This window comes from Macroventuria anomochaeta (assembly GCF_010093625.1).
Source record: "Macroventuria anomochaeta strain CBS 525.71 unplaced genomic scaffold BU25scaffold_6, whole genome shotgun sequence".
Taxonomy (NCBI): Eukaryota; Fungi; Ascomycota; class Dothideomycetes; order Pleosporales; family Didymellaceae; genus Macroventuria; species Macroventuria anomochaeta.
This window is the reverse complement of record NW_022985367.1, coordinates 833,351-859,654: the sequence shown is the minus strand read 5'-3', so window position 1 is coordinate 859,654 and position 26,304 is coordinate 833,351. Positions and strand designations below refer to the sequence as shown.

The 26,304-nt window shown below is 53.5% G+C and overlaps 13 protein-coding genes across 13 annotated transcripts; 7 read left to right on the top strand and 6 right to left on the bottom strand.

Annotated features, from left to right (window-relative positions):
- The first annotated feature begins 305 nt into the window (after nucleotides 1–305).
- Nucleotides 306–1,465, top strand: BU25DRAFT_387168 (uncharacterized protein). Its single transcript, XM_033704426.1, has 4 exons — nucleotides 306–585; nucleotides 637–836; nucleotides 928–1,015; nucleotides 1,055–1,465. The coding sequence occupies exons 1-4, from the start codon at nucleotides 312–314 to the stop codon at nucleotides 1,276–1,278; spliced, it is 786 nt and encodes a 261-aa protein (XP_033565087.1). The 5' UTR covers nucleotides 306–311; the 3' UTR covers nucleotides 1,279–1,465.
- Nucleotides 1,466–3,355: 1,890 nt separating this feature from the next.
- On the bottom strand, nucleotides 3,356–4,282 carry BU25DRAFT_408163 (DUF396-domain-containing protein). Its single transcript, XM_033705742.1, has 3 exons — nucleotides 4,179–4,282; nucleotides 3,878–4,111; nucleotides 3,356–3,802 (listed from the first exon to the last, which is right to left on the bottom strand). The coding sequence occupies exons 1-3, from the start codon at nucleotides 4,246–4,248 to the stop codon at nucleotides 3,363–3,365; spliced, it is 744 nt and encodes a 247-aa protein (XP_033565086.1). The 5' UTR covers nucleotides 4,249–4,282; the 3' UTR covers nucleotides 3,356–3,362.
- Nucleotides 4,283–4,450: 168 nt separating this feature from the next.
- Nucleotides 4,451–5,425, top strand: BU25DRAFT_446464 (williams Beuren syndrome chromosome region 22 protein-like protein; the record flags this gene model as incomplete). Its single annotated transcript, XM_033709486.1, has 2 exons — nucleotides 4,451–4,559; nucleotides 4,606–5,425. Exons 1-2 carry the CDS (start codon nucleotides 4,537–4,539, stop codon nucleotides 5,423–5,425), a joined length of 843 nt encoding a protein of 280 aa, XP_033565085.1. The 5' UTR covers nucleotides 4,451–4,536.
- A 54-nt stretch (nucleotides 5,426–5,479) lies between these two features.
- Nucleotides 5,480–6,992, bottom strand: BU25DRAFT_446463 (isocitrate dehydrogenase subunit 1 mitochondrial precursor). Its single transcript, XM_033709485.1, has 4 exons — nucleotides 6,937–6,992; nucleotides 6,818–6,869; nucleotides 5,762–6,740; nucleotides 5,480–5,712 (listed from the first exon to the last, which is right to left on the bottom strand). Exons 1-4 carry the CDS (start codon nucleotides 6,967–6,969, stop codon nucleotides 5,628–5,630), a joined length of 1,149 nt encoding a protein of 382 aa, XP_033565084.1. The 5' UTR covers nucleotides 6,970–6,992; the 3' UTR covers nucleotides 5,480–5,627.
- Nucleotides 6,993–8,147: 1,155 nt separating this feature from the next.
- On the top strand, nucleotides 8,148–10,323 carry BU25DRAFT_455948 (uncharacterized protein; the record flags this gene model as incomplete). Its single annotated transcript, XM_033709976.1, has 3 exons — nucleotides 8,148–8,327; nucleotides 8,380–9,138; nucleotides 9,250–10,323. The coding sequence occupies 3 exons, from the start codon at nucleotides 8,148–8,150 to the stop codon at nucleotides 10,321–10,323; spliced, it is 2,013 nt and encodes a 670-aa protein (XP_033565083.1).
- Nucleotides 10,324–10,824: 501 nt separating this feature from the next.
- BU25DRAFT_429280 (uncharacterized protein) lies at nucleotides 10,825–11,394 on the bottom strand (the record flags this gene model as incomplete). The annotated part of the gene is made up of 4 exons (XM_033708544.1): nucleotides 10,825–10,935; nucleotides 11,030–11,076; nucleotides 11,184–11,277; nucleotides 11,359–11,394. 4 exons carry the CDS (start codon nucleotides 11,392–11,394, stop codon nucleotides 10,825–10,827), a joined length of 288 nt encoding a protein of 95 aa, XP_033565082.1.
- Nucleotides 11,395–11,686: 292 nt separating this feature from the next.
- BU25DRAFT_408160 (ribosomal protein L38e) lies at nucleotides 11,687–12,420 on the top strand. The gene is made up of 3 exons (XM_033705741.1): nucleotides 11,687–11,805; nucleotides 11,963–12,091; nucleotides 12,147–12,420. Exons 1-3 carry the CDS (start codon nucleotides 11,742–11,744, stop codon nucleotides 12,203–12,205), a joined length of 252 nt encoding a protein of 83 aa, XP_033565081.1. The 5' UTR covers nucleotides 11,687–11,741; the 3' UTR covers nucleotides 12,206–12,420.
- Nucleotides 12,421–12,422: 2 nt separating this feature from the next.
- BU25DRAFT_408158 (Metallo-hydrolase/oxidoreductase) lies at nucleotides 12,423–14,071 on the bottom strand. The gene has a single exon (XM_033705739.1). The coding sequence runs from the start codon at nucleotides 13,667–13,669 to the stop codon at nucleotides 12,605–12,607; it is 1,065 nt and encodes a 354-aa protein (XP_033565080.1). The 5' UTR covers nucleotides 13,670–14,071; the 3' UTR covers nucleotides 12,423–12,604.
- Nucleotides 14,072–14,265: 194 nt separating this feature from the next.
- On the top strand, nucleotides 14,266–16,566 carry BU25DRAFT_489006 (glycoside hydrolase family 47 protein). The gene is made up of 2 exons (XM_033711391.1): nucleotides 14,266–16,227; nucleotides 16,282–16,566. The coding sequence occupies exons 1-2, from the start codon at nucleotides 14,332–14,334 to the stop codon at nucleotides 16,516–16,518; spliced, it is 2,133 nt and encodes a 710-aa protein (XP_033565079.1). The 5' UTR covers nucleotides 14,266–14,331; the 3' UTR covers nucleotides 16,519–16,566.
- Nucleotides 16,567–16,899: 333 nt separating this feature from the next.
- BU25DRAFT_408156 (uncharacterized protein) lies at nucleotides 16,900–18,079 on the top strand. The gene is made up of 2 exons (XM_033705738.1): nucleotides 16,900–17,135; nucleotides 17,276–18,079. The coding sequence occupies exons 1-2, from the start codon at nucleotides 17,014–17,016 to the stop codon at nucleotides 17,889–17,891; spliced, it is 738 nt and encodes a 245-aa protein (XP_033565078.1). The 5' UTR covers nucleotides 16,900–17,013; the 3' UTR covers nucleotides 17,892–18,079.
- Nucleotides 18,080–18,196: 117 nt separating this feature from the next.
- BU25DRAFT_455942 (uncharacterized protein) lies at nucleotides 18,197–20,497 on the bottom strand (the record flags this gene model as incomplete). The annotated part of the gene is made up of 1 exon (XM_033709975.1): nucleotides 18,197–20,497. One exon carries the CDS (start codon nucleotides 20,495–20,497, stop codon nucleotides 18,197–18,199), a length of 2,301 nt encoding a protein of 766 aa, XP_033565077.1.
- A 1,580-nt stretch (nucleotides 20,498–22,077) lies between these two features.
- On the bottom strand, nucleotides 22,078–22,590 carry BU25DRAFT_419203 (uncharacterized protein; the record flags this gene model as incomplete). Its single annotated transcript, XM_033707918.1, has 1 exon — nucleotides 22,078–22,590. One exon carries the CDS (start codon nucleotides 22,588–22,590, stop codon nucleotides 22,078–22,080), a length of 513 nt encoding a protein of 170 aa, XP_033565076.1.
- Nucleotides 22,591–23,532: 942 nt separating this feature from the next.
- Nucleotides 23,533–25,431, top strand: BU25DRAFT_250870 (HET-domain-containing protein). The gene is made up of 2 exons (XM_033701621.1): nucleotides 23,533–25,281; nucleotides 25,328–25,431. The coding sequence occupies exons 1-2, from the start codon at nucleotides 23,708–23,710 to the stop codon at nucleotides 25,365–25,367; spliced, it is 1,614 nt and encodes a 537-aa protein (XP_033565075.1). The 5' UTR covers nucleotides 23,533–23,707; the 3' UTR covers nucleotides 25,368–25,431.
- The last annotated feature ends 873 nt before the right edge of the window (nucleotides 25,432–26,304 follow it).

The window sequence follows — 26,304 nt, the reverse complement described above, 5'->3', positions numbered from 1 at the left end:
ATTGGATGTAGGGATGGTTCTGGCTGTTAGCTTTTGTAGGACTTCGCCCAAGGAAATGGGGCTCCAACGGGCGACAACGTGTGATTCGAAGAGCGCGGAGGAACCCAATACTCGAAGCACTTGGCAGCGCAACGCAAGACGGGAATTGATTGGAACACGAGGTTACCATGCCGTTATCTGATCCTGGGCCGGCTACACACATGCCTGGTACGCAAAGAACGAGTAACGGTGTAAGGTGTTCATATAGCGGATCCCGCGCCACAGGCCTTGCAGATTGCTTAACCTGAGACATCGCCGTTGGAACAGTCAACATGCGTATAACTCTCTTTTCATCTCTCGCTGCTTTGGCAGTGCTGAGTAGCGCGCAAACACATGGCGAGGTTGAAGAAGGAAGTAGTATGGGACCCGTAGCCTTCCTCTGGCCACCAGACCGAGTATGGGATGCGCAGCACGATAATACCACACCATGTGGAAGTTCAGCTGGTCCATCAAACCGAACCATCTATCCACTGTCGCAAGGTGCTGTTGCGTTGAGTATCGCCGACGAGGCATGGCACATCGCCATTCGACTGGCCGTGTCGGACAGCAAGTTCACTCCTTCCACTGCGTAGTAGCATCACTGACGAAGTCGCATAGACCCCGTGACCCAAGCAGATTTTGACGACCAAGTTGTGAACAATGTCACAGAAGTCGACCCAGGCCACCAGTGCTACTCGATCGACCGCCTCGAAGACATCCCCGCCGGTACAAACGCCACGATCCAGCTAGAATACTGGTCCGAGCTCGAGGGCGAGAATAACGGCAACAACCAGTCGTTCTTTGCCTGTGCTGATATCGTAAGTGCCTCCCCGATCTAACACAACAGTTTCTCCAACGTCCCAACGAGTGTAAACCAGATCTCATACCAGAGTAACTGATGCTCCCCAGACCTTCGTTGAAACAATCAACTTCTCAATCAAAGTCCCCTGTTTCAACGTCACGTCCGACGACTTCAACGCCCCAACGCCCAGCGCCAGTTCTTCCGGCAGCAGTCCGTCCAACACTGGCCTTTCAGCATCTCAGTTAGCCACACCAGGTCTGTCCTCTAGCGGTGGCGGTCTCTCCACCGGCGCAAAGGCAGGCATCGCCGTCGGATCTATCGTCGGTGGCCTGGCAATATTGGGCGCTGTTGGGTTTTTCTTGTGGAGGAGGGGGAAGAATGCTGGACTGAAGAATAAGGATGCGTATGAATTGAGGGCGAAGAATCTGGGTACGCCTCCGGGTTATACCACTGCATGAGCGCTATGATCGCCTAGAGAAAGTTTGAGCAGTTAGCTGTATGCGGACGGCAGCAAGCGGTGGATGGGGTTTGAAGTGTGGGAAGTGGTTGTGAGATCTTGACGAAATGACAGAATGATACTGTACATTCTGCACTTGACTCTCGTGTTGCGATTCGAACTTTTCATTCCTTGTCGTGGAGGGCTTTAGTGTTGTACGACTCTTGAGTATCGCCCAACTTCAACACGATGTCACTAACGTCTACCTCAGTCGTGAGCATCGCCATCGATCTTCATCCGTGTCATGCCGTTTTGTAACTCCGCCTCGACATCCTGATCGATGTGAACCCACATCGGGTTGTGATTGCCTTCCCCGAAGCCTTCATCCTCGCCCCGATCGCCCCGTCTGACGCCTTGAGAAGCATCTGTGTACGTGAAGTTCATCGATAAGGGCAGCGTGTGAGAGTCCTACCCAGCGCCATAGCTCTGACTCATGCCTTGCAAGGTCAGGATATTCTGGATCTGTGCTGGAGGTCTGCCCATCAAGCTGACTAGATTTGCCCTTGCCTTATCCTTGTCGATACTGTCAAAGACCTCAGCATTGGCAGCTAAGACAGCCTCAGCCTTCTGAGCCCTATCATTTCTTGCCTTGGTCTTCTTGTTGCTTCTACGTTCTTCTTCCTCAGACATATGGCTGTCGGCGTCATTTGTGGAAGATGGGTTAGCCGGAGCAGTCGGTAATTTGGAGCCGAGTATGCTCTGATCTGCGGCAGTTTGATGTGCTTCAACCTGTGCTTGCTTCCTTGCTTGGTTCATGTCGTACTTTGACTGTCTCACAGCAGAAACAGAAGCCAGGACTTCCAAGTTCTTGCTCTTGATATCGTTGTATACCGCCCAGAATTTACAATATTGCGGCTCCAGGCAGTGGGCGATGAAGCTATCCTTTTGAAACGAGTTCCAGTTCTTAACCTCGTGGTTCAGCACAACCACAATGATCATCTGCTGCAGAGCACCATCCCCATCTCTGCACAACCGAGCTTCAGAGCCAGACGAAGGGAAGCAGGCATCCAATCAGTCTTTCAGCAGACTCAATGACGACACTGCAGTGGGACAGTACATGCATTTGAGTAAGATGTCCCAAAGCTTAGCTCGAACCACTGCCATCAAGACCTCGTACCGCAGCTGCTCGCCTAGAGTGTACATGTGCAGATGAAACATGTGATGCGGTGCATCCATAAGAGCCGCTATTTCTGGCGCAGGTGTGCTGTATTTCGGGATAATTCAAGCGTTAGTCAGGCTGCAATTGCCCTTGATTGATCGAAGAAGCTTATTATGGGGCGGGTTATCGTAATTCTTGGTGTAGAGGAAGCTGACGAGCCGGTCAACGAGGACAGGATGACACTCTTGCGGAAGCGTGATCGAAGTAGGCGGTGTCTGTTGTGACGCCTGTTTCGAACATCAGCAAATTTTTGAGGAGGATACTTCAGAGATCATGCTTGCGCTTACACCTTCTGAGAAGATTTGCTCCTCCAAGTACCTAGCACCACCAGCGAGAATGATTGAATGAATCTTAAATTCAACGCCAGCTTCGGTGACAAGGTTAAAATCGCGACCGGTTGGGAACTTGAGCAGATGCAGCACATGTCTATGCGATACATGTGAGCTGAGGACCACTACTTCGGATAACGACACTTACTGTGCTTGTAGCTGCTGTACCAGCTGTACCTTGCTAGTAATCTTGTTGAAGGCTTTCAGCAGCAAACTGCGCACGCCTTGTAGACAAGGTCTTTTGAAGGAGGCTCCGGTGGGAGCTCCAGAGCTGTAAGGTTGAGTGGAAGCGTCGACGCTCCTGGCGACTCTGTGTCGATGTCTATGGTGGCTTCGAGGCGCGGATCAAAGTCGAGATTGTAGGAGTGGGCAGAAAACGGGAGAGAAATCGTGCTGGACGTGAAGCGAAAGCGCCGGAGCGGTTGCACAGCCAACGTTGCAACGTCGTAGCTCTCCTCCACTTCATCTGGATTCGGTGCTCTGCACGCCGTTTCCAAGGGCCCGCGCCTAGACATAGCCATGTATACATTACTCATACAATCATTACTCTTCTCCAGACTAGAACGTAGGCCTCGTCCTCTCGCCTTTCCAAAACCCCATAACTTCCCCCGTCTCACCCACCCAATCCTTAACCCCACCGAAGACCTGCTTTGCCATACCCTGATTCGTCCCACTCCTTGCTCTCCTCTTGCCAGCACCACCCGCTGCACTCCCGCTCCCACTAGCAAACCCACTCGGCCCCACACCAGGTGTGATGTAACTGCTCCCTTCCCCCGTGGCATACTCAGAGCCCATCGAGGGAAGCACGTTCTCGCCCGCGGAAAGCGAGACGAAGAGCGCGAAGGGCACTAGCCACACGCACAGTCCGAAATAGGATGCAATCTCGGTAAAGGAGGGGATGTCAGGGCGGTCGTAGGGGTAGTTCGAATAACTGTTCGCGGAGGGCGAGGGCGCGCTGAAGTGGCGGAACCAGAGGTAGTGGTTTGCTATCACCAGGCCTATACTATCATCAGCATGTTGTTCACAAATTCTTGTTGGTTTGGCGCCAGGCATGATTGACTTAGGCGACGCACCGCAAGATAGCAAGAACAAAGGGTCTGTGAGCTTGACGATTGGGAAGCGTCGAAGGTTCTGCGCGTAGATGACGTGGCTGACGATGCTGAGCGCGCTGAGACCGATTGGGAAGCCGTCGACAAGGAGCAGGAGAATTTGGATGCCAATGACACCATAGATGAGGCGAGTGAGTAGTTTCTTTGCTAAGACGGTGTGTTCCTCTACGAGCTCGGAGAGGTAGTATAGCCCGGATGCTATCATTTCATCAGTAAAGCTCACTTTGTATAGTATTGGATGGCTGAGAGAGGAAGTCAGGTTTACCTATTGCTAACGTCAGGAAGGCAAAGCCCAAAATGACACCGATGTACCCGAGTGCTGGTAGTATCCACATGTTTGTTGGTAAGTGTGAGATTTGGAGATTTGACATCTGCCAGGTACCTGAACAACGATGAGGTCAAAGGTGGCATTAAGCTCGGGATAAGTGGGGCTACCCTGACCGTGATTGGTGCGGGATCGACGTGGGGTCCGGCAGCCCACCTTTTTTTGATGTTGAAAGTTCACTGTTGCGAAGTCAACACCAAAACCACAGAACACACAACCCAACAGCACACATATCCCACTCCCCAATACTGAGCTTCTACCGCGCACAACCTGAGCCTCGACGACCCGTATCGCAATCATGTCGCGCCCCGAAGACATATTGTTCGTCTTCCCCCAGCACTCACTGCACCCACACTAACACCTCCAGACCGCCCGACCTACACTACAATGACGTCGAATCACGCAAATATACCACCTCCTCGCGAATCCAGCGAATTCAAGCCGACATGACGCACCGCGCCCTCGACCTAATCGGCCTTACACAACCCTCCCTCATTCTTGATGTAGGCTGCGGCTCCTGCCTATCCGGCGAAATCCTGTCGCAAACGGCCGAAGAAGGCACACCCGCAGGCCCACATGTATGGGTCGGCTTCGACATCAGCGCGTCTATGCTGGGCGTTGCACTCGAGAAGGAGGTTGAGGGGGATCTGCTGCTGGCTGATGCAGGACAGGGTGTGCCGTTCCGCCCAGGAACATTTGATGCTGCGATCAGCATTAGTGCGATTCAGTGGCTGTGTCAGGCGGAGACGAGTGAAGAGAGTCCGGCAGGGAGGCTGAGCAGGTTTTTCAATCAGCTTTATGCGAGTTTGAGGAGAGGTGGACGGGCATGTCTGCAGTTCTACCCCAAGAACGACGACCAGAAGAAGATGGTATCGCAGGCGGCGATCAAGGCTGGATTTGGCGCTGGTCTGCTTGAGGATGATCCCGGGACAAAGAGCGCGAAGACATACCTGGTGCTCACAGTCGGTGGAGGTGAGCTGGACGGCGACATCACAGGTGTGGTGCGCGGCATGGAGGGCGTGGATGTCATGGAGACACGACGGAAGGCTGGCACCATGAAGAGAGGCGTGGACAAGAAGGGTAGCAAGGGCTGGATTCTGAAAAAGAAGGAGCAACAGAAGGCGCAAGGCAAGGTTGTCAAGGCATCGTCCAAGTACACCGGCAGGAAGAGGAGGATCCAGTTTTAGATAAAAAGTATTTACGATACCATGCATAGCGAGGCGTTTGGGTTGCGGCATATCCAGGAGGGTATAAGAATGTCAATTCAATCATGCAGCATGCTATATACCAACTAGAAGTACAGCTCTATCCACACTCCGCTGAACTAGTTGTACAAGTGTAGAGCATCCAATCATCAAGCAAAACGTGATAGATAAGTGTTACCTAAATCTATGCCTTCTCCATCTGGCCAAGTATGGCGCGGGTGAACTCGTTGGTGGTCGAGTTGCCGCCCATGTCACGGGTGCGGACTTGGCTGGTTATCGTTAGCATGCAATCGAATAGTTGGGACAAGTCTGACATACCCATCGGCGATGACCTTGTAGACGGACTGCGAGATGCGGTTGGCGTGGTCGTCAAGACCGATGTGGCGCAGCATCATGGCAGCGGACAGGATCAGAGCAGTGGGGTTGGCCTGGTCCTTGCCCTTGATGTCGAGACCGACGTGACGGCATCCGGGCTCGAAAACAGCAACGTTGCGACCCATGTTACATCCGGGGACGATACCAGGGCCACCGACGAGACCAGCACCAATGTTGGAGAGGATGCCTCCGTACAAGTTGGGCATAACCATGACGTCAAACTGCTGAGGGCGCGAGACGCACTGCATGGAGGCGTTGTCGACGATCATGTCGTTGGTCTCGAGGGTAGGGTAGTCCTCACCGACCTTCTTGACGGTGTTGCGGAAGAGACCATCGGCCAGCTTCATGATGTTGGCCTTGTGGATGCAGGTGACCTTCTTGCGGTTGTTGGCGAGCGCAAAGGCGAAAGCGAACTTGGCAATGCGCTCAGACTTCTCGCGGGTGATGATCTTGAGCGACTCGACGACGCCGTTGACCGACTGGTGCTCGAGACCAGAGTACTCGCCCTCGGTGTTCTCACGGATGATGCAGAAATCGATGTTCTTGTGACGCGTCTCGTAGCCGGGGATGTTCTTGAGGAGGACGATCGAGGCGTAGATGTCGAGCTCCTGGCGAAGAGCGACGTTGAAGGAGCGGTGGCCGGAGCGCTCAACGGGTGTGTGCAGGATACCCTTGAGACCGAGCTTGTTGCGCTTCAGCGAGGCGATGGACTCGCGGAGGAGCTCCTCGGAGTGAACGTTGCCGGAGTCGACACCAGAAACATCGACCTGCTCCCACTCAATGGGCACGTTGTCCGCCTTGAAGATCTCCTTGACCGACTCGGAGACCTCAGCACCGATACCGTCACCGGGGATCAAGGTGACAGTGTACTTGCCGCCGAATTTGGTGGGCTTGAAGATATCCTGGCCGACGGTTGCGAAGGCTGTGTATTGTTAGACATTGATCGAGTATTCGAGGTGCACGTGACAGCAACAATGTGCCATCATGGCGACGACGTACATCGAGCAGCCATCGAAGGCCCAGCTGCGCGCTGGGCGCCCCGCAGGAGCGTCTACCTGTCGCATTAGCATTGCCCTCTTCTTGCAGCCTCAATTGCTTCTATGGGCGCATATCCGTACCTGCGCAGTTCGTTGAGAGGTCCTGGACAACATGTTGTGCGGCGTTCAGCGGGTTGGTGCTGGTGAGGGATATGAGGTCGTAGAGAAACAAGCTGCAGCTGCCGGCCGTCTGCGAAAAAAGGCCCGTGCCTTCGCGCTCGGCGCACGCAGCCTTGCCGCATCCGTCCTTCCGCTGCTTGATCTAATCAATCCATCTCCGGCCCATTCTCGTGCCCTTCACTCTCCCTCGCTTTTGGTGCATTCTGGTGTATTGTGGTCGATGTTGGCGATGGCCACGTGATGCTACCGCTCATGCCCTCTACTTGCAGGAACGATGCACGAAGCCACAAGCTTCAACAACAAGCCTCCGCTGCGATGGACAATTGGCATGTGAAAGGGCGCCTGAGCGTTCAACGTCATGCTCGAGCATGTAAGAGCTGGGGATGTAGCCGTTGCGTACCCGGGGATCGCGACTGCGTTCAGTTCCTAATCTGTCGTCTCCAAGAAAGATGAGAGTAATGGTGTGTGCAGAGTCTCCAGTCGAGTCTTGTGACTGTAAGCTACGATTCAAGGATATGCTTTGGATGAGTCGAAAGGCGGTTGCGAACCTGTGGGTCAGCTTTCCAGGCGTTTCTATCGACGTTTACATTTGTAGGTCATGTTTGGGGTTTGCTGTAGGTACTAGCGGTGAGGTAAGTGCATTTGAGGTAGGTGCGACCAGCGTTCACCTCACCACGAATCAGCTTCAAGATCGAGCACTCTTCATTATCTCTTCTCCAACCCACGGTCACCACACATCCCGCTTCTTCTCCAAGCTCAGCACATCGATGCATGTAACGGACATATACCCCGTGTGAACTGAGCTCTCCAAGCAGCGTTCCTTCCCATCACGTAACTGTCCTGTTACCTGAGTATATGAACTGGGCGCTGTCCGCTACCACGGTACTCGTTCATCATATATCTAGCATCATCTCACGTCTCCTTATTCTTCACCAAAGCTCCAACTTCCACTTACCAAAGCTGAATCGGCCACTTGCTGCACGCTCTTACTCCAGCGCCTGCCCACTACACCATAACAATCACATCAGCGTACTTCAGTCAAACACACGGCACTTTCTGATTGCGTCGCACCTTCACCCCGGAGCTTACGCCACATTCCACGGGCGCGTTCATCGAGCCCCTTCAGTCCATTATCTTCACCCACGCAGTGTCAGCAACTTCCAGCTTTCGCAATGAAAGTTATCGAGAAAGGAGCGGATCGCACGGCTCACGCCAACATTTACGTGGAAGGCCGAGTGCAGCCGCTTGAAGAGTACGGCGAGTACGTCGACGCTCGAGATAAAGCCATTTGCTGCTACGTCGCTGTGGAAGAGGGTCACAAGATCAGAGTCGATGGTCGCTTCTCAGGTGTGGTATGTTGTGTGCACTCCCCCGCCAGTCCCCTGCTAATATAAGACCGCGCAGACTCTGACCGTTGCCTACGACTTCATGGTCGATGGTGTGTGCCGCAAAGCGAACTCTTATGCCGGAAAGTCTGTACAAGTGCAGAAGAACAAAAAGCTCGACTTCGAAAAATTGCTGTACCAGACACCAGACGGTGTCATCGACAGTGACATTTCCGTCTCTTCTCGTTCTGGGCCTGCAATCCTCAACAAGAACGCACCGGAGACAATTGGTACGATCGAATTACGCGTCTACATCACGCGCCAATTCGGTATGGAGCATGAGATCGACGATGCATGCAAGTACGATAGGATCGAAGACGACGCCGACACCGGTACTCGAGTTGCAAGTTACAAGGATGTACCACCTCAGTTTCACATGACTTTCGAGAAGAACTACTCGACACTGGACGGCGCCAGGGGTAACCGCGAGAGGCGAAAAGTCTACGCAAAGCGTCCAGGCAACGAGCCCTGGGCAATCTTCCGCTTTCACTACCGTACCAAAGGCATGTTCCAACTTCCAAATCGTGAAGTAGCGCTGACCGTGGTTCCAGAGTCAATTCTAGACAAGAAGATGGAGCTGACATTCGATCCCGCTGATAAGGCTTTCACTAAGAAAGAGCCTCATGCCCTTGAGCTTGAGCCAGTCCCCACGTTGCTGTTGGGCTCTAAGCCCGCAGGCAAGAATGACGGCGAGAATTCAGTGCGCACATCATCACCTGCGCCTCCTGATACACCAGCAACGCCCACCAAGAGCTCGAAGAAAGCCCAATCTGCTCAGGTGAGAGAACTTCTCTCTTCCGTGCGTAGCCCATTTCTGGTTGTTTACGTCATTTTGATTTCAGCTCAAAGTAAAAGACAGTTGGAGCCTGCTGCTGACTTATATATATAGTCGAAGGTCGTCGTCAAGAAGCAACAAACCAAGTCGACTTCCACTACCTTAGGCCCAGCTTCCGAAATGGCATCCACAATCAACACGGAACCCTTCGCTGTCACTGAACCTTTGGCTGACATGGCTCCTGACGCGTCATCCTCCGGTGATCTTAAGTCGACGCCCACACAGGCCACAGACGACCCTTCCGCCACGGCGCCTTCCGAGATGGCATCGACGGATGAGATTATGAACAGCACTTCTGCTGCTACGAAAGATGGCGATGGTGATCTGGCTGCTGTGGCTTGGAAGAATTCGACCAAGAAGGGAGCCAAGAAGACTTCTACATCTACCCACAGAGACGCGAATGATGAGAGCACAGAGTCTGTGAAGAAGGTTGTCGAGAAGGCCGACGACAAGAAGAAGTCTGAGACGGCAGGTGCGATCCCGCCAATTCTACCCGTGGAGTTATCCAGCGTGCCCACGGTACCGCACCCTGCAGATCTGCCCAGCGTCTTCGACACCACCACCACCCTGAGCCCTGCTGCTACACAGGCGATTATCATACCCAGCACCAAGGACTTTGTCAAGAACGGCGCGAAATCCTTCACTTCGCCTCTCAAGAGAGCCACCACGAAGCCTTCTGCGGTCGATACGACTACCTCTACGGTGTTGCAAAAACCAGTTGTTCCCCCTACGCCTGCTACACTCCTCAAGCGCACCCCAGAGGGTACACTCACTCCACCTCCGGACATCAAACGCATCAAGTCTGACGTTGTTCCTCCGCTCACGCCTACTCACCTTGCTCGCCCATCGCCTGCTTCCCCAAGCCTACGCCCTCAGTCCATCGAAGCTCAAGTCGCTGAGCAGCGCAAGCGTCTCGAAGCCACGCGCAAGAAGCGTGCTGATATAGCCAAGGAGAAGGCTGCGATGGACGAACGATTGGCGCCTTATAAGCAACATATGGTTGAGGAGCTGCAGCGGCTGAAGCAGGAGATGGCTGAGGAAGAGTCCATGATGGCTGAAGAAGAGCAAGAGTACAAGGCTAGTGAGGCTATGCTGGCGGAGTTCGAGCGTGGCAATGGTGATGTCTAGGCGGCGGTTTGGCACTTTGAAGGGATTAAGGTGGCAAAAAAGGGCGGATGGCCAGAGTTTGGGAGTTCTGAAAAAGCGAAGGCTGGAGCCATTCGATTGGTTTTCGGCTCTACAAGCGGGTCGAGAATTGGTCATTCGGATAGCTCTGCTAGGGCTCTACGACGGCTGCAGGCTCTCGAGAACCGAAAGTCTGGTTTCGGGATCAGAGCGAGATGAGTTGTTTGTATTTGTCAAACGACTTCAAACGTGGGTTTGGGAACGGCAATGGCACGGTGAGGCGAACCGGTGGTCTATCTGGGATCATGGATTAGGGCCTTATGAAATTGATTATACCGAAAGCTTTGTTCCGCTTGCTGAGTTTAAGTGCTTCATGAATCGATGAATCGAAATCCACGTGACTAGGGTATCCTAAAACAAGATGGATGGTAGGACACAACCAGGACTTCGCGCCCATAACAACCTGTAGCCATATGAATCTCGCATATTAATAGTGCAATCACTCTATTGGCGACCTGTTGCGCCATAGTTGCCGTCCCGAGCAACCCTCATGTTGGCTTTGATGCGCTCCAGAAGCTCGGCAGTGGTAGCGAGCGGAGAGGGGTGTAGGTTTCGCTGTGTACGTTATCAGTTCAGCACTGAGAATCAAGCTGAGGGCGAGAGATTCAATTCTCGAGCGTAGCAGTATCTGTATACTGGGAAAATTTACATGGTTAAGCCAGGCGAGGCATTGGTCGCGAGTCCACGTTTCCGGATCTAGCAAAGACGTATCAGCAAATCGTCCCTAGCTTGAATGGTAGTTCAGATAGACTCCAGAAGACCTGCAGCAAGCAACACTGAAAGATAGGCCAACGAATACGTACCGCCAGTAGGATCAGCGCTAGGAAACAAGTCCTGACCCCAGATGCTCCACGCAGCAACACCCGTGATGAGCGCCGCAAAGGCAAAGAAGGGAGCCTAACACTGTCAGCACTTTGGTGTTCGTCTGACTAGTATACGCACAACGTATATCAGGTTCCAGGACCAGAAGTCACCTACACGTTGGCTCGTTGCGCGATCGAGAGGAGTCGGCATGTCAGAATCGGATCGTTACTTAAATTGCTAGGTGTCAGACTCCGTGGTCAAAATGAAAGAAGAAGAGCGCAAATCTGCAGATATATGTTGGAAGCCAACTCGCAAGCACCACCCTTTTCGCTGTCTGCTCCTTCCAGGCATCTGCAGCTGTGACGTTTCGCCTCCGCCACAGTAGGCCCCACTTCGCACCCCGCCATCCCTTTCTCAACCTAACCCAACACCGCCCCATAGCAGCCCGTGCGGCAATAAGCGAGACCACAACGATTTGGTAGCCAGGCGCGATGCACCTTTGCGAACTTCCAGCGACCTTTGAGATTTTCACGACCCGACCATCCACCGCCGCCAAAATGCCTTCCGAAGTCTCCGACATCAAGCAGTTCATCGAGATCTGCCGCCGCAAGGATGCCCAGTGTACGTTCCGCCATCCATCACCAATCGCAGAAAGAGGAGGGACACAGACGGCGCGCTGGAATCGAGTGCACGGCTGAGGAACGGAACATCTGACGGAATTGCAACCGCGATGGGACAGGTCTTCAATATCGATGTTTTGAGGCTAACAATAGTGTAGCTGCGCGCATAAAGAAGAACAAGAAGGTCAACAACATCAAGTTCAAGGTCCGCTGCTCGAGGAACGTCTACACCCTCGTCCTCAAGGACACCGACAAGGCCGAGAAGCTCAAGCAGTCGCTTCCCCCGGGTACGCTTGCACCTGCACACACCGCCAGATCCCCGTTCTAATCATTCGCTATTAGGTCTCACCATCTCCGACGTGGGCAAGAAGAACCCCAAGGGCAGGCACGCGGCCGCATAAACGCTCCCATAATATGATGAGGGGCCAGGGCTGTGTTGTCAGGAAGAGGATGATGGCGTGATATGGCATGGCATTGGCGGAGGGCGTCTATGGGATGATTACTCTTGCAATGGCATACGAAATCGAAACAGGGACCCACGCACCATGGGTTACCACTGGAATGATAAAATGGCAAACCACCCATTCAGTGTTTCGTGTCTCGTTGAAGTGTGAGGGATGGCTTTGTGAGTTGCTGGGTGCGGGCATTGCGTTGACTGCAGCACAACTTTGAATGGTTATGGTGTAACGGCGGGCATGACGAACCACGCAAAGCACAACACGAATCGGTGTATCACGCATACAATCTTTGTACCTGCACGCCCAACTAAACAGCCAGATTTGTGCTCCCGCTAACAACTCTCAGCTTGCAGTGGGCAGATCCTTAATCCCCTTCTTCTCCCCCTCCTGCTTAACCAGAAACTTGTACTGATCCTTCCGATCCAAATACACCACCTTCCCACCCAACCCCGCCTGCTCGACCTTCTTCTTGAAATCATCCAGCGGACTCATGAACACATCATAATCATCATAATGAATCGGAATCGTCACATCCGGATCAATCAAATGCATCAACTCCACGCCCTGCTTCGCATCCATCGTTACCATGAGCAGCGGCATACTGGGCCCCGGGATCGTCGTGCCCCCGAGATGAATCAGCATGAGGTCGATATCCAGCCCCTCGTAGCGCTTGGGAATCTCGCGCAGCTCGTCGACCATTAAAGTATCGCCCGTGATGTACACTCTATACCCGGACGCGAATTCGTCGGCGTTGGAGGACGAGGGAGACGAGTAGCCTAGCTCGATCATCCATCCGTTTGTCGGCGGCACGGCGCCGAGGATCTCGTTGGCGACGTTCAGAGGACCGGGTGGGATGTGTTTGCCGGGCATACCTGTGATCTTCAACGACGGCGTGGTGTCTGTAGTGAGAGTCCTGGGTTTCACGTCGACGATCAGCGAGTCCCAGAAATCGAGCGCGTGCACGTTGGTGAAGGAGTCGGCGCCTTTGGAGGTAAGGCAGCTGTGCGCGTGCGGAGTGGTGATGATGGGGATGGAGCGGGATAGTTTGTCTTCGACGAGCTTGTCGAAGTGGTCCTCATGATAGTGGGAAAGCAGGATCGCGTCAATATGCGGCAGCTCTTCAATGTCGATGGCTGGGTTGGTTTTCCGCGTTGCGCTGACGCCGGGCCCGAGATGGACGTGGTCGCCCGCGTGGAGGAAGTTGGGGTCAGTAAGGATGCGCAGGCCCTCCCACTCTAGAATTGTGGTTGCTGTTCCGACGAAGAAGAGGGATGCGTTCGTCGAGGCATCTGGTGCGTTTGCCGGGTGCAGTTTTGTTTCTTTGGCTTCTGGCAGAGCGGCGGGGACAGTTGTGCTGTCTTTCAGAGGCTTGGCACCCTCACCGGGGGTAAGTTGGAGGTGCTTCATGGCTGTTGCTGCTCCTGCAGGTTTGAGATAGGCGAGACGCTGCGTCTTGCTCTACAAAATCAAGTTGTTGGGCTTGGACTTGAGGTGCCAGTGGTCTGATGAAGTGCGTCTGGGCGCTTGGAGTAGTAGCAGTTGTACAGGGGGAGATATGGACAGAAGACGAAGAACAAGAAGCGCAGCTGCTGCACAAGTAGAGGCATGTTTGGAGCCATGTTGGCGATCAATGACGACAGCACGACGTGGTAATAATGATGAGACGGGAGACGGGTTGAATACTTTTAACTTCAACATGCAGGACTGTAGGTGCAGCCGTGTTCTGGTTATACTCCATCCGGTTGCTATAGTTAGATAGTGGTTCAAGAGGCTGTGCAGGCTGTGCGGGCTCCGCGCGTGCTGCCATCGTCAGCGCGGTCGGTGTTGGATGAACGAGGCCGTAGTCTTCCCCGAAGCTCCGCATGCCGCACGGAGGCGCGGCGGTCTACCCCTGTCGTCTCAATTAGGAAGGGAGCTATGTGACACCTGGCTTCGAGTAATTACAGAAGTCGAAAAAGGCGCCCAGACTGGAAAAAAGAGTAGCAGTGAAGGTGCAGCAATGACTTGATTACACCTCGGCAATTGGACCCTGAGACGCTACCAGCCCTACGCGTCGCCGACGGTCGCCAATGTACACGGCGCGCGACCCGTTCAACCTCCGCAGCAAAGCGTCCCAAGCAGCCCCGTCCGCCTTTTCGCTGCTCCAGAACGCCGCCACGCGCACCTCGCAGGCCGTCGAGTCGACCAAGCAATCGACGCAGCACGCCGTCGAGGCCACCAAACAGGCGCTCCACGACTCCGACATGTCCTTCGCTGTCCCGCGCAACATCGAGTCTGCTTCACGTCGCTTCGAGGACAATGTCTGGAACAAGGTCACGGGGAACGACAAGGGCTTGCCAATGTACAAGGACAAGCCTACGGGATACGGGTACGGCGGTGGCAGGGGAAAGAGGGCGTTCGTGAGGAGCAAGAAGGGGCTCGTAACAATAGCATTGTTGGTGCTGGGCTTGGTGTACTGGATGGTCGTGCCGGGCTCGAACCAGACGCCGGCGCCGAAGTTGGGTGCTGGAAAGGGCTGGTTCAGTGGAAGCACAGCCAGCGACAAAGATTTGATATGGGAGAAGAGGAGACAGGAAGTGAGGGATGCCTTCCTGCTGAGTTGGAACGCATACAAGGAACACGGGTGGGGCTACGACGAGTATCACCCGGTCGCTAAGAATGGCCGGTATATGGCAGAGCCCAATGGCATGGGTTGGATTATCGTCGACGCATTAGACACCATGATGATCATGAACCTGACCAAGGAGCTCAGGCACGCGCGCGAATGGGTCGCCACCACCCTGGACTACGACAAGGACCAGGACGTCAACACCTTCGAGACCACGATCCGCATGTTGGGAGGCCTCCTGTCTGCACACTACTTGCAGGAAACCCTCCCGGGACTGAAGCCCGAGAATTCAAACGAGGAAGACCTCTTTCTCGAGAAGGCCACTGATCTCGCAGACCGCCTCATGGGCGCCTATGAATCGCCCTCCGGCATCCCCTGGGCCAGTGTGCGCCTCAAGGACAGCAAAGGCGAGGCCTCGCACGCCGACGGCGGCGCCTCCTCGACCGCCGAAGCAACCTCCCTGCAACTCGAAATGAAGTACCTTGCCTACCTCACGGGAGAGTCGCACTACTGGGAGAAAGCCGAAAAGATCATGCAAGTTGTCGACGACAACGGAGCCAAAGACGGCCTGGTCCCAATCTTCATCTACGCCGACCGTGGTACCTTCCGGGGTAATGAGATCCGTCTAGGCTCTCGTGGAGACAGCTACTACGAATACCTGATCAAGCAGTACTTGCAAACCCAAAAGCAAGAACCCATCTACCTAGACATGTGGAACGAGACCCTACGAGGCGTAAAAAAGCACCTCCTCACCTACACCAAAGACTCTCACCTGACTGTCCTCGCCGAGCGCCCCAGCGGACTAGACGGACATCTGCACCCAAAGATGGACCACCTAGTTTGCTTCATGCCCGGTACCATCGCGCTCGCCCAGACCGGTGGCCTACCCCTCTCCGCGGCCCAAAAACTGCCCTCCTGGGGCAAGGAGCAGGAAGAAAACATGCTGCTCGCAAAAGAGTTGACCAAGACGTGCATGGGCATGTACCGCACCACCGCCACCGGCCTGTCCCCCGAAATCGCCCACTTTGAACTCGACGACGTGCCGAAAATGTACCGCACCGAGGTTCTCGCCTCGACGACCGACTTGGATTCGGCCGTCCCTGAAGGCGAGGGGTGGAAGAAGGATTTCATCATCAAGCCTGCGGATGCGCATAACCTGCAAAGACCCGAGACGGTCGAGAGTCTGTTTTACATGTGGCGCATCACAGGAGATGAGATGTATCGAGAGTGGGGATGGGAGATGTTCAGCGCGTTTGTGAGCCACACCGCCATTGAGGGCGGGGGTGGATATACCAGTGTGAACGATGTGACCAAGGTTCCGCCGCCGAGTAGGGATAACATGGAGAGTTTCTGGCTGGTGAGTACCTTCGTTCTCTCTGTTGTAAAAATGTGGTTTACTGACGATGAACAGGCTGAGACTCTCAAGTACTTTTATCTGTTGTTTGGCCCCAATGATGTCCTGCCACTCGATCAGATCGTGCTGAATACAGAAGCACATCCATTCCCGCGGTTCGACGCAAGTAAGAAGCGGTTCAAGACGGGGTGGGTGCGGATACCGAGGGATGAGAAGGGAGAGTTGATCCTGAAGGACGGAAAGAAGGAGGAGAGTAAAACGGACTCCAGTAGCGGGATTCCGCACTCAGTTTGAATTTCAATCCCATAGCATGCATGCATTGTTGGCGTTCTCTAGATTTTGTACCAAAAATCATCACGCACTGTACATACCTGATTCCACACACGCGCTGGTGCTCGTCAAATAGTCCACATCCTCGTTCTCATGTCAATGTTGCAAGCGCTGGAAATCGACATGGCGCCCTACCGCCCACCCTGAATCATACAACATAACCTGTCACAGCGATAGGGCGTGTTCCCGACTTCGAGGGGCAGCTGTTTTGTAAACTCACGCTCTCTGTGGTATTTTTGCAACGTTTTATGTCGTTCCTCCATGTGTTGGGCATCAATCGCGCGATACCGCTGGATAGGGCGTAGAGGGCCTAATCCTTTCAGGCTAACATCTCTCCTTACACAAACAACACAACATCACCACGAGACATCGAGATTCACATCATCTTCTATCAGCAGCTGAGAGAGTTTGCAGAAGAGTTTGCAGAAGAGTTTCCAGTTCCTCCTCATCTCTGCTACAATGGATCCCGTGCTGTTCACTCCCCGTCTCAAGCTGACACTGATCACGCACGCCGAACGAGACAGCGATGAGTTGACCTGGCTGCACGAACTGCGTAGTAATAAACAGACGACAGCATGGAGGTACGTACTTCTCTTCCTTGTTACCCTCTGCATCTCCAGCCGTCCTCGAGCGCAGATCAACCTCGTCCAACCCTGGCTCGTCACTCTTCATCCACACTCCACAGCGAAATATGAGTTCGAGCGTTGCTGACGGGAATCAGTATCCGCCCGCCCAGCATAAGCATCGAAGACACGGAAAAAGTGGTGGGGATCTACCTGCCAGACACCACGCCCGCAGCCCCACCACCAGGCAGCAATCCCCCGCCTACATCCGGCGAGGAATGTGCTCGGAAAGCGTACAAAATGGCCTTTGCCGTGCACGAGATTCTCCCCCCAGCAGCGAGCAACGCCGTCGAACCAAGCACGAGATTCATCGGACTGGTCAAGCTCGTTTCACTCTCGGGCGACCACCTCCCTATCCCGCCGCATCTAGTAATCTCTCAAGAGCAGGAGAAAGACACTCTAGTCGTTGAGCTAGCTTACTCTCTTCTGCCGTTAGCTTGGGGCAAGGGCTATGCGACTGAGGCCATTACCGCCGTTTTGAACGCGTGCCGCTCTTCAACAGCAATGCATTTCTGGGCGCCGTGGAGAAAAGTCTGGATGCGCGTCATTGTGAATGGGCGGAACGCCGCCAGTCTGAACGTTATGAGGAAGCTGAAGGCTATTGGGGTGCAGGAGAAGGGAGTGTACAAGTGGAAAGGCGAAAGCATTTTCATTGGGGGAGAGTGGAGGACGGAGGAGGATTTGTATATCTTTGGGGGGTATTTGAAGGGATGAAGGTATGAGTGTATCGTGTGCTGATTTCCTTTGCAGTTGAAGGGGCTTCAAGTACATGCATGGAAGTAAAGGTACGATGAGATTTGTAACCTGATTAATGTTTATCAAAGTGAACAACCTGGATACAATAGCGTACAACATTCGCCGCCAGTAAGGGATCTAGAGAATCGAAGAGAGATCAGACAGCCTCCAAGCGCCAATGTAAACAAAGACAGAGCCGTAGCGGTCATAAAGTCGTGTGTCGTGAAGTCGTGCCCTCTCCGATGGTACGCCAATGCGGATGAGAATCGAATAAACCATACGTGCTAAGGTTGAGGATCAAGGAGAAGTAACCTGGCGACCAGTCTGTCGAAAAAGAATCCCATATCTTCATCGTCAGTCCTCTTCTCGTGAGCCTTCTTCAACAGATAGCCTCCAGGGCTCGCTTTACCGACAGCCTCGCGTATGCTCTTGATGAATGTATCTGAAGTAGATGCACGAACGGCGGCCCTGTCAGGCTCGCCTTCCCAATCTGGTCGCAGCCGGGTGTGGCACGCTGAGAAACATGCGCTATAGAACTTGAGGAGCTTATTGACGGCCTCGTCATCTCCTTCCACGTGGTCGATGGGAGCTGCCGAGCTTGCAGGTTTGTGTGCCTCGTGGTACGGTCTCTTCGCAGAGTGGTAATGAATCGACTCAACCGTCATGAGAACCACGATGAGAGTTGCCAATGTGACAGACCACTCTCCTTCATTGCGGCCAAGCAGCAAGAGCTCCAGCGATGAGAGGACACTCTTCATGAGCTCGTGTGCAAGGTTGGGCATAATGCCGCCAAACTGGGAACGGATGAAGCAGGGCGTCGGTCGATATTCACTGGATACATTCATGGTGTCGTGGATCAGACGAGCCAGAAAACGACTCTCTGTTCGCTTCGGCAGGGTAATGTCGCCGCCAATGTGCACTAACACAAGAAGTTTGAGGGCTTGTAAAAGGGTGTGGCTGTGCTTTGAGTCTGATCGGAAGGAGCGGAAGAAGATGTACACGCTCCGGAGCGCCCGCAATTGCGAACAGTATAAGGGGAACGCAGAGAACTCCGTCATAATGAGACGCGTGAGATGTGCGTCTAGGTTCTGTTTCAATTCCATGACAGCGTTCGCAGTCAATACTGCAGGAAGGACAGCTTCGATATGGGTGGATATGGTCGAAGACTGGGGAGGCCATGAATAGACGAGGTGCTCGTGTATCAAAGGTTGAGTGCTATCCAGCTCGATTGGATGAACACTGACACTGATCGGCTGACCAAAGCCAAAGTACAGAGGGATCGTATACGTAATGTCTGTCAAGATACTGAATCCATGTGGTGCAATAGATGACTCCAGCGACCGAGCTGTAGGATGCCATCCATGGCGATTGGACAAGAAGGCTTTTGTCAGGTCGGCAAGCAAATGATTACGGCAAGGATTGTTGACCAAATCGCCTTTGTAGTGCTTCAGGCAAGACTTGCAAGGTGTGCCAGGATCGCACTTCTCTTTGCGTTTCTTGCAGTTGGAGCACGAGCCGATGATACGCATCAGAGCTGCCTCGCTTCGTTGCCTAGGATCCAATCCTTTCTTGCGGCCTTTAGCAATGCGTCCCTGTGTACCTTCAAAGGATGTGGCCGCTGCCATACGACCAGACTGGCTGTCCATCTGCATAGAAACCCAACCCAAAGAGTGTGCAGACGTTGGCGGTGGAGATGCCCGGCTTTTCCGGTATTCAGCACGGGAGTTGCTCCTCGATAGGGTACAGCTACGGGGTCGACGTTGTGAGACAGGAGAGGTTGACAGCATGGGCGGTACATTCGGAACCCATCGAGAACGAGATGCCCCTGCGCTATAGCTTGTCGGTTTGCCGTTGGGCTGTGGGATGGTGATGGCCCTTGTTCGGTTGTCACATGAGTTCCGCGACTGATTGTAGGAGTCGAAGGAGCCGTTCAAGCTCTGGGTTTGTGTTCGTATGATCGGAATGGGTGCTGTCGATGTCAAGGCACCGTTTTCATCACCTTCTGCGATCGGTTCACTGACCCAAGACGTTTCGGCCCAGGTACCTGTGTTGCTGGTAAGAATCTGAGACGCGACCATGTCCCGGCCACTAAACGCCTGATATGAGTCTGCTAGGTGTGGGTTGAACACCTGCCCTGCCGTTGTTGCTAGGGAGCTAGTCGAATCGACAATCCGCTCGCGAGTCGTGTCTATAAGAGGCGACTCTGTGGCCTCTCGCAAAGGCGAGAGAAAATTATCGCAAGCGCCGAAGGACCCAAAGAAACGGAGCTCATCGCGGCCCACAAGTGGAGACGTAGCAGTGGATGAGAACGTTGGTGAAGTGCCGTAGAATTGGCCATACGATGACGATTCTCCCACAACTGAGGGCGGTGCAGAGACATTGTAGTCGAAAGATGAAGGTCCGTCGTAGTTCGAGGGAGGTGCGGATGTAACATAGGGTGACTCGATACCAGATACCCCAACCCCTAGGTAGCCGTGGTGATTGTTGCCTCGGTTGGCCGTTGGGTTATTGTAGCAGTCATCATCCCAAAGGACGAAGTCTTGCCACTCCTCAATAGGAGTGCCGGTGTAGCTTTGGTAAGACATCGTTTCTGTGGCGTACAAGCTGCGTCAAAAAGACCAATGGAATACAAAAAAAACTCTCGTGAGTACCAGGGCTGGCTTACCCTCGCGATGAGGGATCATAAAAAAAACACAATGGACTAGGCAGGAAACAACAATAGTCGGACAGAGGGGGAATTGTTGTCAGGAAGCGATGGCGAAGATGTGTGCAACAGGCTGTGTTGTTATAACCACCTCCCGTGTAGTAGCCGTCTGCATGCTGTGAGCATTGCGGCTGACAAGGGCCTGTCTGCCTCACCAGTGTGGTCGCAGGACCGTGAACGAGTAGGCTCGCGCAGCGTTATCACATTTCTGGCCGTTATTCGTCAATTAGTGTGTTCCTCGTGTCAGAAATGTTCGGCTGAGAAACTTTTGTGCCGAAGCCATGATGGGCAAGGGCGTTAAGGTGGTCACGCTGCAACATGCTGCGGCCGGTCAGCCAAAACGGACAGACTAGCGTTCACCTGTCTGCGGGTACAATTCCCCGCTCATGTGTCTGTATCAAATCAAATGTGGAGGCTTGCAGATGATATGCAACAGGTGTCGAGATGTGGGTTTGATGCACTTGCGGGATTATACCGCGAGTGAATAAGGAAGGCTTCTGGAAGAACTGCGCCTTGCGGAAGGGATATTGTGGCACTGCGCGTTGGAACCCACATGTGATATACCCCTGCAGGTATGTCGTACGAACGTATGTTGTCGTTATTTGTCGATCCTTAATGATGAAAGTCGAGATGAGATGCTGTCAGGCGGGATGCGGTCAATTGCTGCTGGAGTCAAAGCAATCGTCATGGTGGGGAAGAAGGGCAATCACCAGTGCTGCCTTCAGGACCTCTTCCTAAGCCTTCACTTTCCGACAGCCGTGTAGACGTGATGACTCCTATCATCCAAGCCGACTTTCACGCCCACCACAGGCTGTTTGTCCTTCAAACCGCACGTTTGATTGTGCTGCCTCACCTCAACGGATGTAAGTATATTGCCTCGGGCACTACACGTCCCGCTCACGCAATTGTGCTCACGGCTCCTTCGATCTCAACTCAAATCCGCGTCAGTGCCCTTGCCCTTCCCACGATCAAGCTGTCTAACCGGACATGCATTGCACCCTGCACGTGCGACCACATGAGTGGTCAACCGTCTCGTTGCTGCAACTAGATATTCCCGGCGCCCTGTCACAAGGCTGAGTGCTACACACTAGCCCATCTTGACAACTTTCGCGAACCAGCCTTGTGGAGTGCCTCGCAGCGGGACAACGATGCCGGTACCGAAAAGTACCTCATCGCACCGACGTCAAGTCGTCGCTAAGCCCTGCAACATGCATCGTCCTGCATCTTTGCAGCTAGCGAGCCTCGCTCTCCAGGGCGGCTCATACCTCTGTACACATGCGGCTCTGCGTACCACAAGACAACGAATGCGGACACGCATTGCGCGAATTTCCGTCATGACGAGAACAAACTAACTACGCAATCTTCGAGCTCCGGACGGCCAGCCTGAACGAACGTCCAGGAGCCTGATGAGGCCCTTTACGTCCTGCAAGACCGACCACCAACGAGCATTAGAAACCCTTTTCAAACATTGCAGAAAGAGTCAACTGAACGACAGTCAACGCGGATCACACCACCCACACTCTCAATACAGTGGCCTCCAAGAACCACCAGTACTCTGGCAGCCTCACTCAAGACCCCATCTGCACTAGCACAAAACACTTCCCATTCCGCACCTCTTCGACCATGAACTCCTTCCTCGCGCCGTGTCAATCTGAAGAGGCGAAACGATGCCTGCTTCTGCCGCTGCCTGTTCAACTTGCTGCACGAGGCTTTCAACGCCTGCTTCGTTGCTGACGGCTGGCGTGGATGATAAAGTGATGTGGACCACCCACGACGAGAGTTGGATGTCAGGCCCATTGAGCCAGGGTCGTGGACGATGCGCAGGTATGCTTTGCCTGTACTCTCGCGCTCTGTGACAGGTCGAGGGAAGGATAGAAGCCATGAGTTGTCACCGTTTAGAGATGTAAAGACGAGGCGAAGTTCTTGCTTCGAGGAGAAGTGCGCATTGTATTTGGCGGCGCGGTTGGTGGCCATGATGACGCGGGATATTTGTAATCTTACAGTGGAAGCTGCAGTCCCGTTTTATGAAGGATAGAGTCTGCTTTCTCCTCAATAAGGTGCGTCCCTGGGTGACGAGACACTGTGTCGCGAGACAGGTTAGTAGCTCGGACCCTCGGAGTGTCCTCTTCACAGGCTTGTCAAACTGTAACTAATACATAATAGTTTTCCAGCTACTGTTCCTTAATCCAACCAGTCTCAGACAAGGACTACTGCGGTGTTGGCCGTGCTGTCGATCATTTCAACAACGTCGTCAATCAACTCTTCAGCGATACCCCCCTGTCCATTCGCGACTTTTCGGGCCCCCTTGAGCGATCGGAGAGCCAAGCAGAAAGTGTGATCAAGGAATGATCATCTTTAAGATCTTGAAGGCTATTTGACCTAGGAGCGAGCATGCCGGGAGCCCCGTATTGCGGAGGAGATTCCAGGAAGCAGGCCCGAGCTGGCGAGGTTTGCCAATGCATATTGGCATGTATCAGCCGGCATTAGCGCGCTTATATATCGCTGTATTCTATTGTAATGAATTCAATGCCATGTCTACCCTGTATGACTACAAAGATGGATGTGGCGCATGCTGATGGTACCCAGTGCGTTAGGTGGGTCGTGCCAGCCCGCACTAGAACAGCGGCATAGAGTCCCTGAGGCCAGTGTGTCCTTGCACAACCAGCACGCTACACAGACATTCTGATGTGCTTTTCAACAAAGGCCTATGACTCGCTGTTTCTGCACCATCGCATCGCATCCTCAGACGAGAACTGCCTCTCTGCTTGCAGTTGTGGCTATCGCGCGATCATGTGTTGTCAGCCCTGCTCGGCCGCCTCACATCACGGCGCAGGCAGGCTGCGCCTTCCGTTCTGAGTGTTTGAACCGCAGCTTACCCCAACAAGCAGCTTTCTGCAATGCGGCACTGTGAAGGCCCTTCCTTCAACTCTGACTTAATAACCTGTTCCTTAGCGCTCACAAACGAACCCGACAGCTACGATCTCCACGCCGTGCGCGAGCGAGCCGCCGTGCGCTATAGATTCCTTCAGCCTGCTTCAAGGCCTCAAGTCCGTATTCCACCGCTCGCACATATAGACACATACACGGCTCGATGCGACTGTTATACACCTCAAGCGACGGGAGGCTCAGCTCGACCGAGGACTTGATCAGCGGCAAAATCCCTCCCTATGCGATCCTATCGCACACCTGGCAGGAGGGGCAGGAGGTGACCTTCGACGATCTGAAGAATCTCGACAATGTGGAAGACATTAATGCGCAAAACAAGGAGGGATATCAGAAGCTTCGCTTCTGCGCACAGCAGGCAAAGCGTAACGGTCTGGACTACTTCTGGGTAGACACCTGCTGCATCGACAAGTCAAACAGCTCAGAGCTTCAAGAAGCGATCAACACTATGTTCCGTTGGTATCAGAACGCAGAGAGGTGTTACGTCTACCTTTCAGACGTCAATAACAACATTAAAGATGGGGATGGTGAGTCAGCTCTCAAGCAGAGCAGATGGTTTACCCGAGGCTGGACACTCCAGGAACTTCTTGCTCCTAAATCGGTCGAGTTCTTCTCTAAAGAGGGAGCGCGGCTAGGGGACAAGGAGTCGCTTAAGCACACCATTCACAAGATCACAGGAATACCCATCGATGCTTTGCCAGGGTGGCGATTGTCTGAGTTTAGCGTAGCTGAGCGTTTCTCTTGGACAGAAAATCGCCGGACGACACGCGAAGAGGATGGAGCGTATTGTCTGTTAGGCATATTCGGCTGTCATCTACCGCTGATCTATGGCGAAGGCAAAGAGAAGGCACTAAAACGGCTAATGAAAGAGATACGGGAGTCTTCCGAAGACATTGCGAGTGCTCCTGTGAATAGCACCGAGACTTACAGCCAAAGCCAAGAAGAGAGGCTTAGCAAGTTTTGCAAATGGCTCTCTGCGCCAGATCCATCCACAAACTACTACAAAGCGCACAAGCAGCGGCAGGCTGAGACTGGACTTTGGCTGCTGGAAAGCGCAAAGTTCACGGAATGGAAGGGAAGTCCAGCATCGCGGCTCTGGTTGTACGGCATTCCAGGATGTGGAAAGACTATCTTGAGCTCTACCATCATCGAGACTCTGCTGCAGCACTGCCACGAGAACACTGATATGGTGACGGCGTACTTCTACTTCGATTTCAACAATACACAGAAACAAGATCCAGAGCTGATGCTCCGCTCATTGCTCTGCCAGCTCCTGCAGCGTTCCGTTTTGATACCCAGAAGCCTTGACGTGTTGTTCTCTTCTTGCGAGAACGGACAACGAGAACTGTCACTGCATGCACTTCTAGAGGTAACACAGCAGGTAATGCAAGAGTTTACGCAGGTCTATATTGTTCTTGATGCTCTCGACGAATGTACGCAACGCTCAGAATTGCTGGACGTGCTTGAGATAGTGGCTGGATGGCAGCTTCATAACTTGCATCTGCTTATGACCAGCCGGAAAGAGCGGGATATCGAGAGCTCCTTAGAAAGTTATGTAGATAAAGAGGATACCGTCTGTCTTCAGAGCGACGTAGTGGACAAGGACATACAGCGATACGTTCAACAAAGGCTGTCTGACGACAAGAGCCTAGTCAAATGGCAGAGGGACGCTGCTATCAGGCAAGAGATCGAGGCTGCACTGATGTGTGGAGCTCGTGGAATGTACGTGTGTTGACCCAAGCCCCAGCAGACCTACAACTGACGACAGCATAGGTTCCGATGGGCTGCATGTCAACTTGACACATTAGGTAATTGTCGCAATCGAGCGATGCTACGCAAGTCCCTCGCCACTTTGCCGCCAACGCTGGACCAGACATACGACCGCATCCTCTGCGCAATCCGCGAAGAAGACTCCGAGTATGCCTTACGCATCCTTCAATGGCTAACCTTCTCTGCCCGGTCGCTGTCTGTTGAAGAGGTCGCCGAAGTCGTTGCCATCGACGTGGCACGTGACCCAGCGTTCGACCGCGATGAAATGCTAGAAGACCCATTAGAAGCGCTGAATATCTGCCCTAGTCTAGTCACCATTACCATGAACAAGGTGGAAGGAAGAGCAAGGCCTGCCCAACGGATCATCGCTCTAGCGCACTATTCGGTCCAAGAGTACCTTGTTTCAGACAGGATCAAGCAAGGACAAGCAAAGCAGTACAGCATGCAGGACATTGATTGCCACAACGCGATAGCGAAAGGTTCTTTGAAGTACCTGATGCAGTTCCAGCAGCCATTATCACCAAAAGTTCTTGGGATGTTCGCGCTCGCAAGATACGCAGCAGAATTCTGGAGCAGTCATCTTCGAAAGACAGGAGACAGGATGGAAGCAATGAGTCAGCTAACGATCAGTTTGTTTTCCATAGACCATCCTGCGTATCTTGCCTGGATCCAGTTATGCGATCCAGACGAGCCTTGGAAAGAGCCGGACTTCGAGAAAGCTCTCAGAAAGATACCCACGCCCCTTTACTACGCAGCACAGTTAGGCTTGCGTACGGTTACAAAGCTACTGCTAGACAAAGGCGCCGATGTCAACGCACAGGGTGGACGCTACGGCAACGCTCTCCAGACAGCTTCAGCTGAAGGCCACCAGCAGGTAGTCAAGATGCTGCTCGACAAAGACGCCGACATCAATGCGCAGGGTGGATACTTCGGCAATGCACTCTACGCAGCTTCAGCTGGAGGCCACGAGCAGGT

Excerpts from the sequence above, each read along its gene's own strand:
- BU25DRAFT_489006 (XM_033711391.1), top strand. The coding sequence starts at position 14,332 with ATGTACACGGCGCGCGACCCGTTCAACCTCCGCAGCAAAGCGTCCCAA. Across the intron at positions 16,228-16,281 it reads ACATGGAGAGTTTCTGGCTG|GCTGAGACTCTCAAGTACTT; the intron begins GTGAGTACCTTC and ends GACGATGAACAG.
- BU25DRAFT_387168 (XM_033704426.1), top strand. The coding sequence starts at position 312 with ATGCGTATAACTCTCTTTTCATCTCTCGCTGCTTTGGCAGTGCTGAGT. Across the intron at positions 837-927 it reads TCTTTGCCTGTGCTGATATC|ACCTTCGTTGAAACAATCAA; the intron begins GTAAGTGCCTCC and ends GATGCTCCCCAG. Across the intron at positions 1,016-1,054 it reads CGCCCCAACGCCCAGCGCCA|CATCTCAGTTAGCCACACCA; the intron begins GTTCTTCCGGCA and ends CTGGCCTTTCAG.
- BU25DRAFT_408163 (XM_033705742.1), bottom strand. The coding sequence starts at position 4,248 with ATGTGGATACTACCAGCACTCGGGTACATCGGTGTCATTTTGGGCTTT. Across the intron at positions 4,112-4,178 it reads CTTCCTGACGTTAGCAATAG|CATCCGGGCTATACTACCTC; the intron begins GTAAACCTGACT and ends ATGAAATGATAG. Across the intron at positions 3,803-3,877 it reads TTTGTTCTTGCTATCTTGCG|GCCTGGTGATAGCAAACCAC; the intron begins GTGCGTCGCCTA and ends ATGATAGTATAG.
- BU25DRAFT_408156 (XM_033705738.1), top strand. The coding sequence starts at position 17,014 with ATGGATCCCGTGCTGTTCACTCCCCGTCTCAAGCTGACACTGATCACG. Across the intron at positions 17,136-17,275 it reads AAACAGACGACAGCATGGAG|TATCCGCCCGCCCAGCATAA; the intron begins GTACGTACTTCT and ends GACGGGAATCAG.
- BU25DRAFT_408160 (XM_033705741.1), top strand. The coding sequence starts at position 11,742 with ATGCCTTCCGAAGTCTCCGACATCAAGCAGTTCATCGAGATCTGCCGC. Across the intron at positions 11,806-11,962 it reads CCGCCGCAAGGATGCCCAGT|CTGCGCGCATAAAGAAGAAC; the intron begins GTACGTTCCGCC and ends ACAATAGTGTAG. Across the intron at positions 12,092-12,146 it reads CAAGCAGTCGCTTCCCCCGG|GTCTCACCATCTCCGACGTG; the intron begins GTACGCTTGCAC and ends ATTCGCTATTAG.
- BU25DRAFT_250870 (XM_033701621.1), top strand. The coding sequence starts at position 23,708 with ATGCGACTGTTATACACCTCAAGCGACGGGAGGCTCAGCTCGACCGAG. Across the intron at positions 25,282-25,327 it reads ATGTGTGGAGCTCGTGGAAT|CATAGGTTCCGATGGGCTGC; the intron begins GTACGTGTGTTG and ends AACTGACGACAG.
- BU25DRAFT_408158 (XM_033705739.1), bottom strand. The coding sequence starts at position 13,669 with ATGAAGCACCTCCAACTTACCCCCGGTGAGGGTGCCAAGCCTCTGAAA.
- BU25DRAFT_446463 (XM_033709485.1), bottom strand. The coding sequence starts at position 6,969 with ATGTTGTCCAGGACCTCTCAACGAACTGCGCAG. Across the intron at positions 6,741-6,817 it reads GCCTTCGATGGCTGCTCGAT|CCTTCGCAACCGTCGGCCAG; the intron begins GTACGTCGTCGC and ends AACAATACACAG. Across the intron at positions 5,713-5,761 it reads TACAAGGTCATCGCCGATGG|CCAAGTCCGCACCCGTGACA; the intron begins GTATGTCAGACT and ends AACGATAACCAG.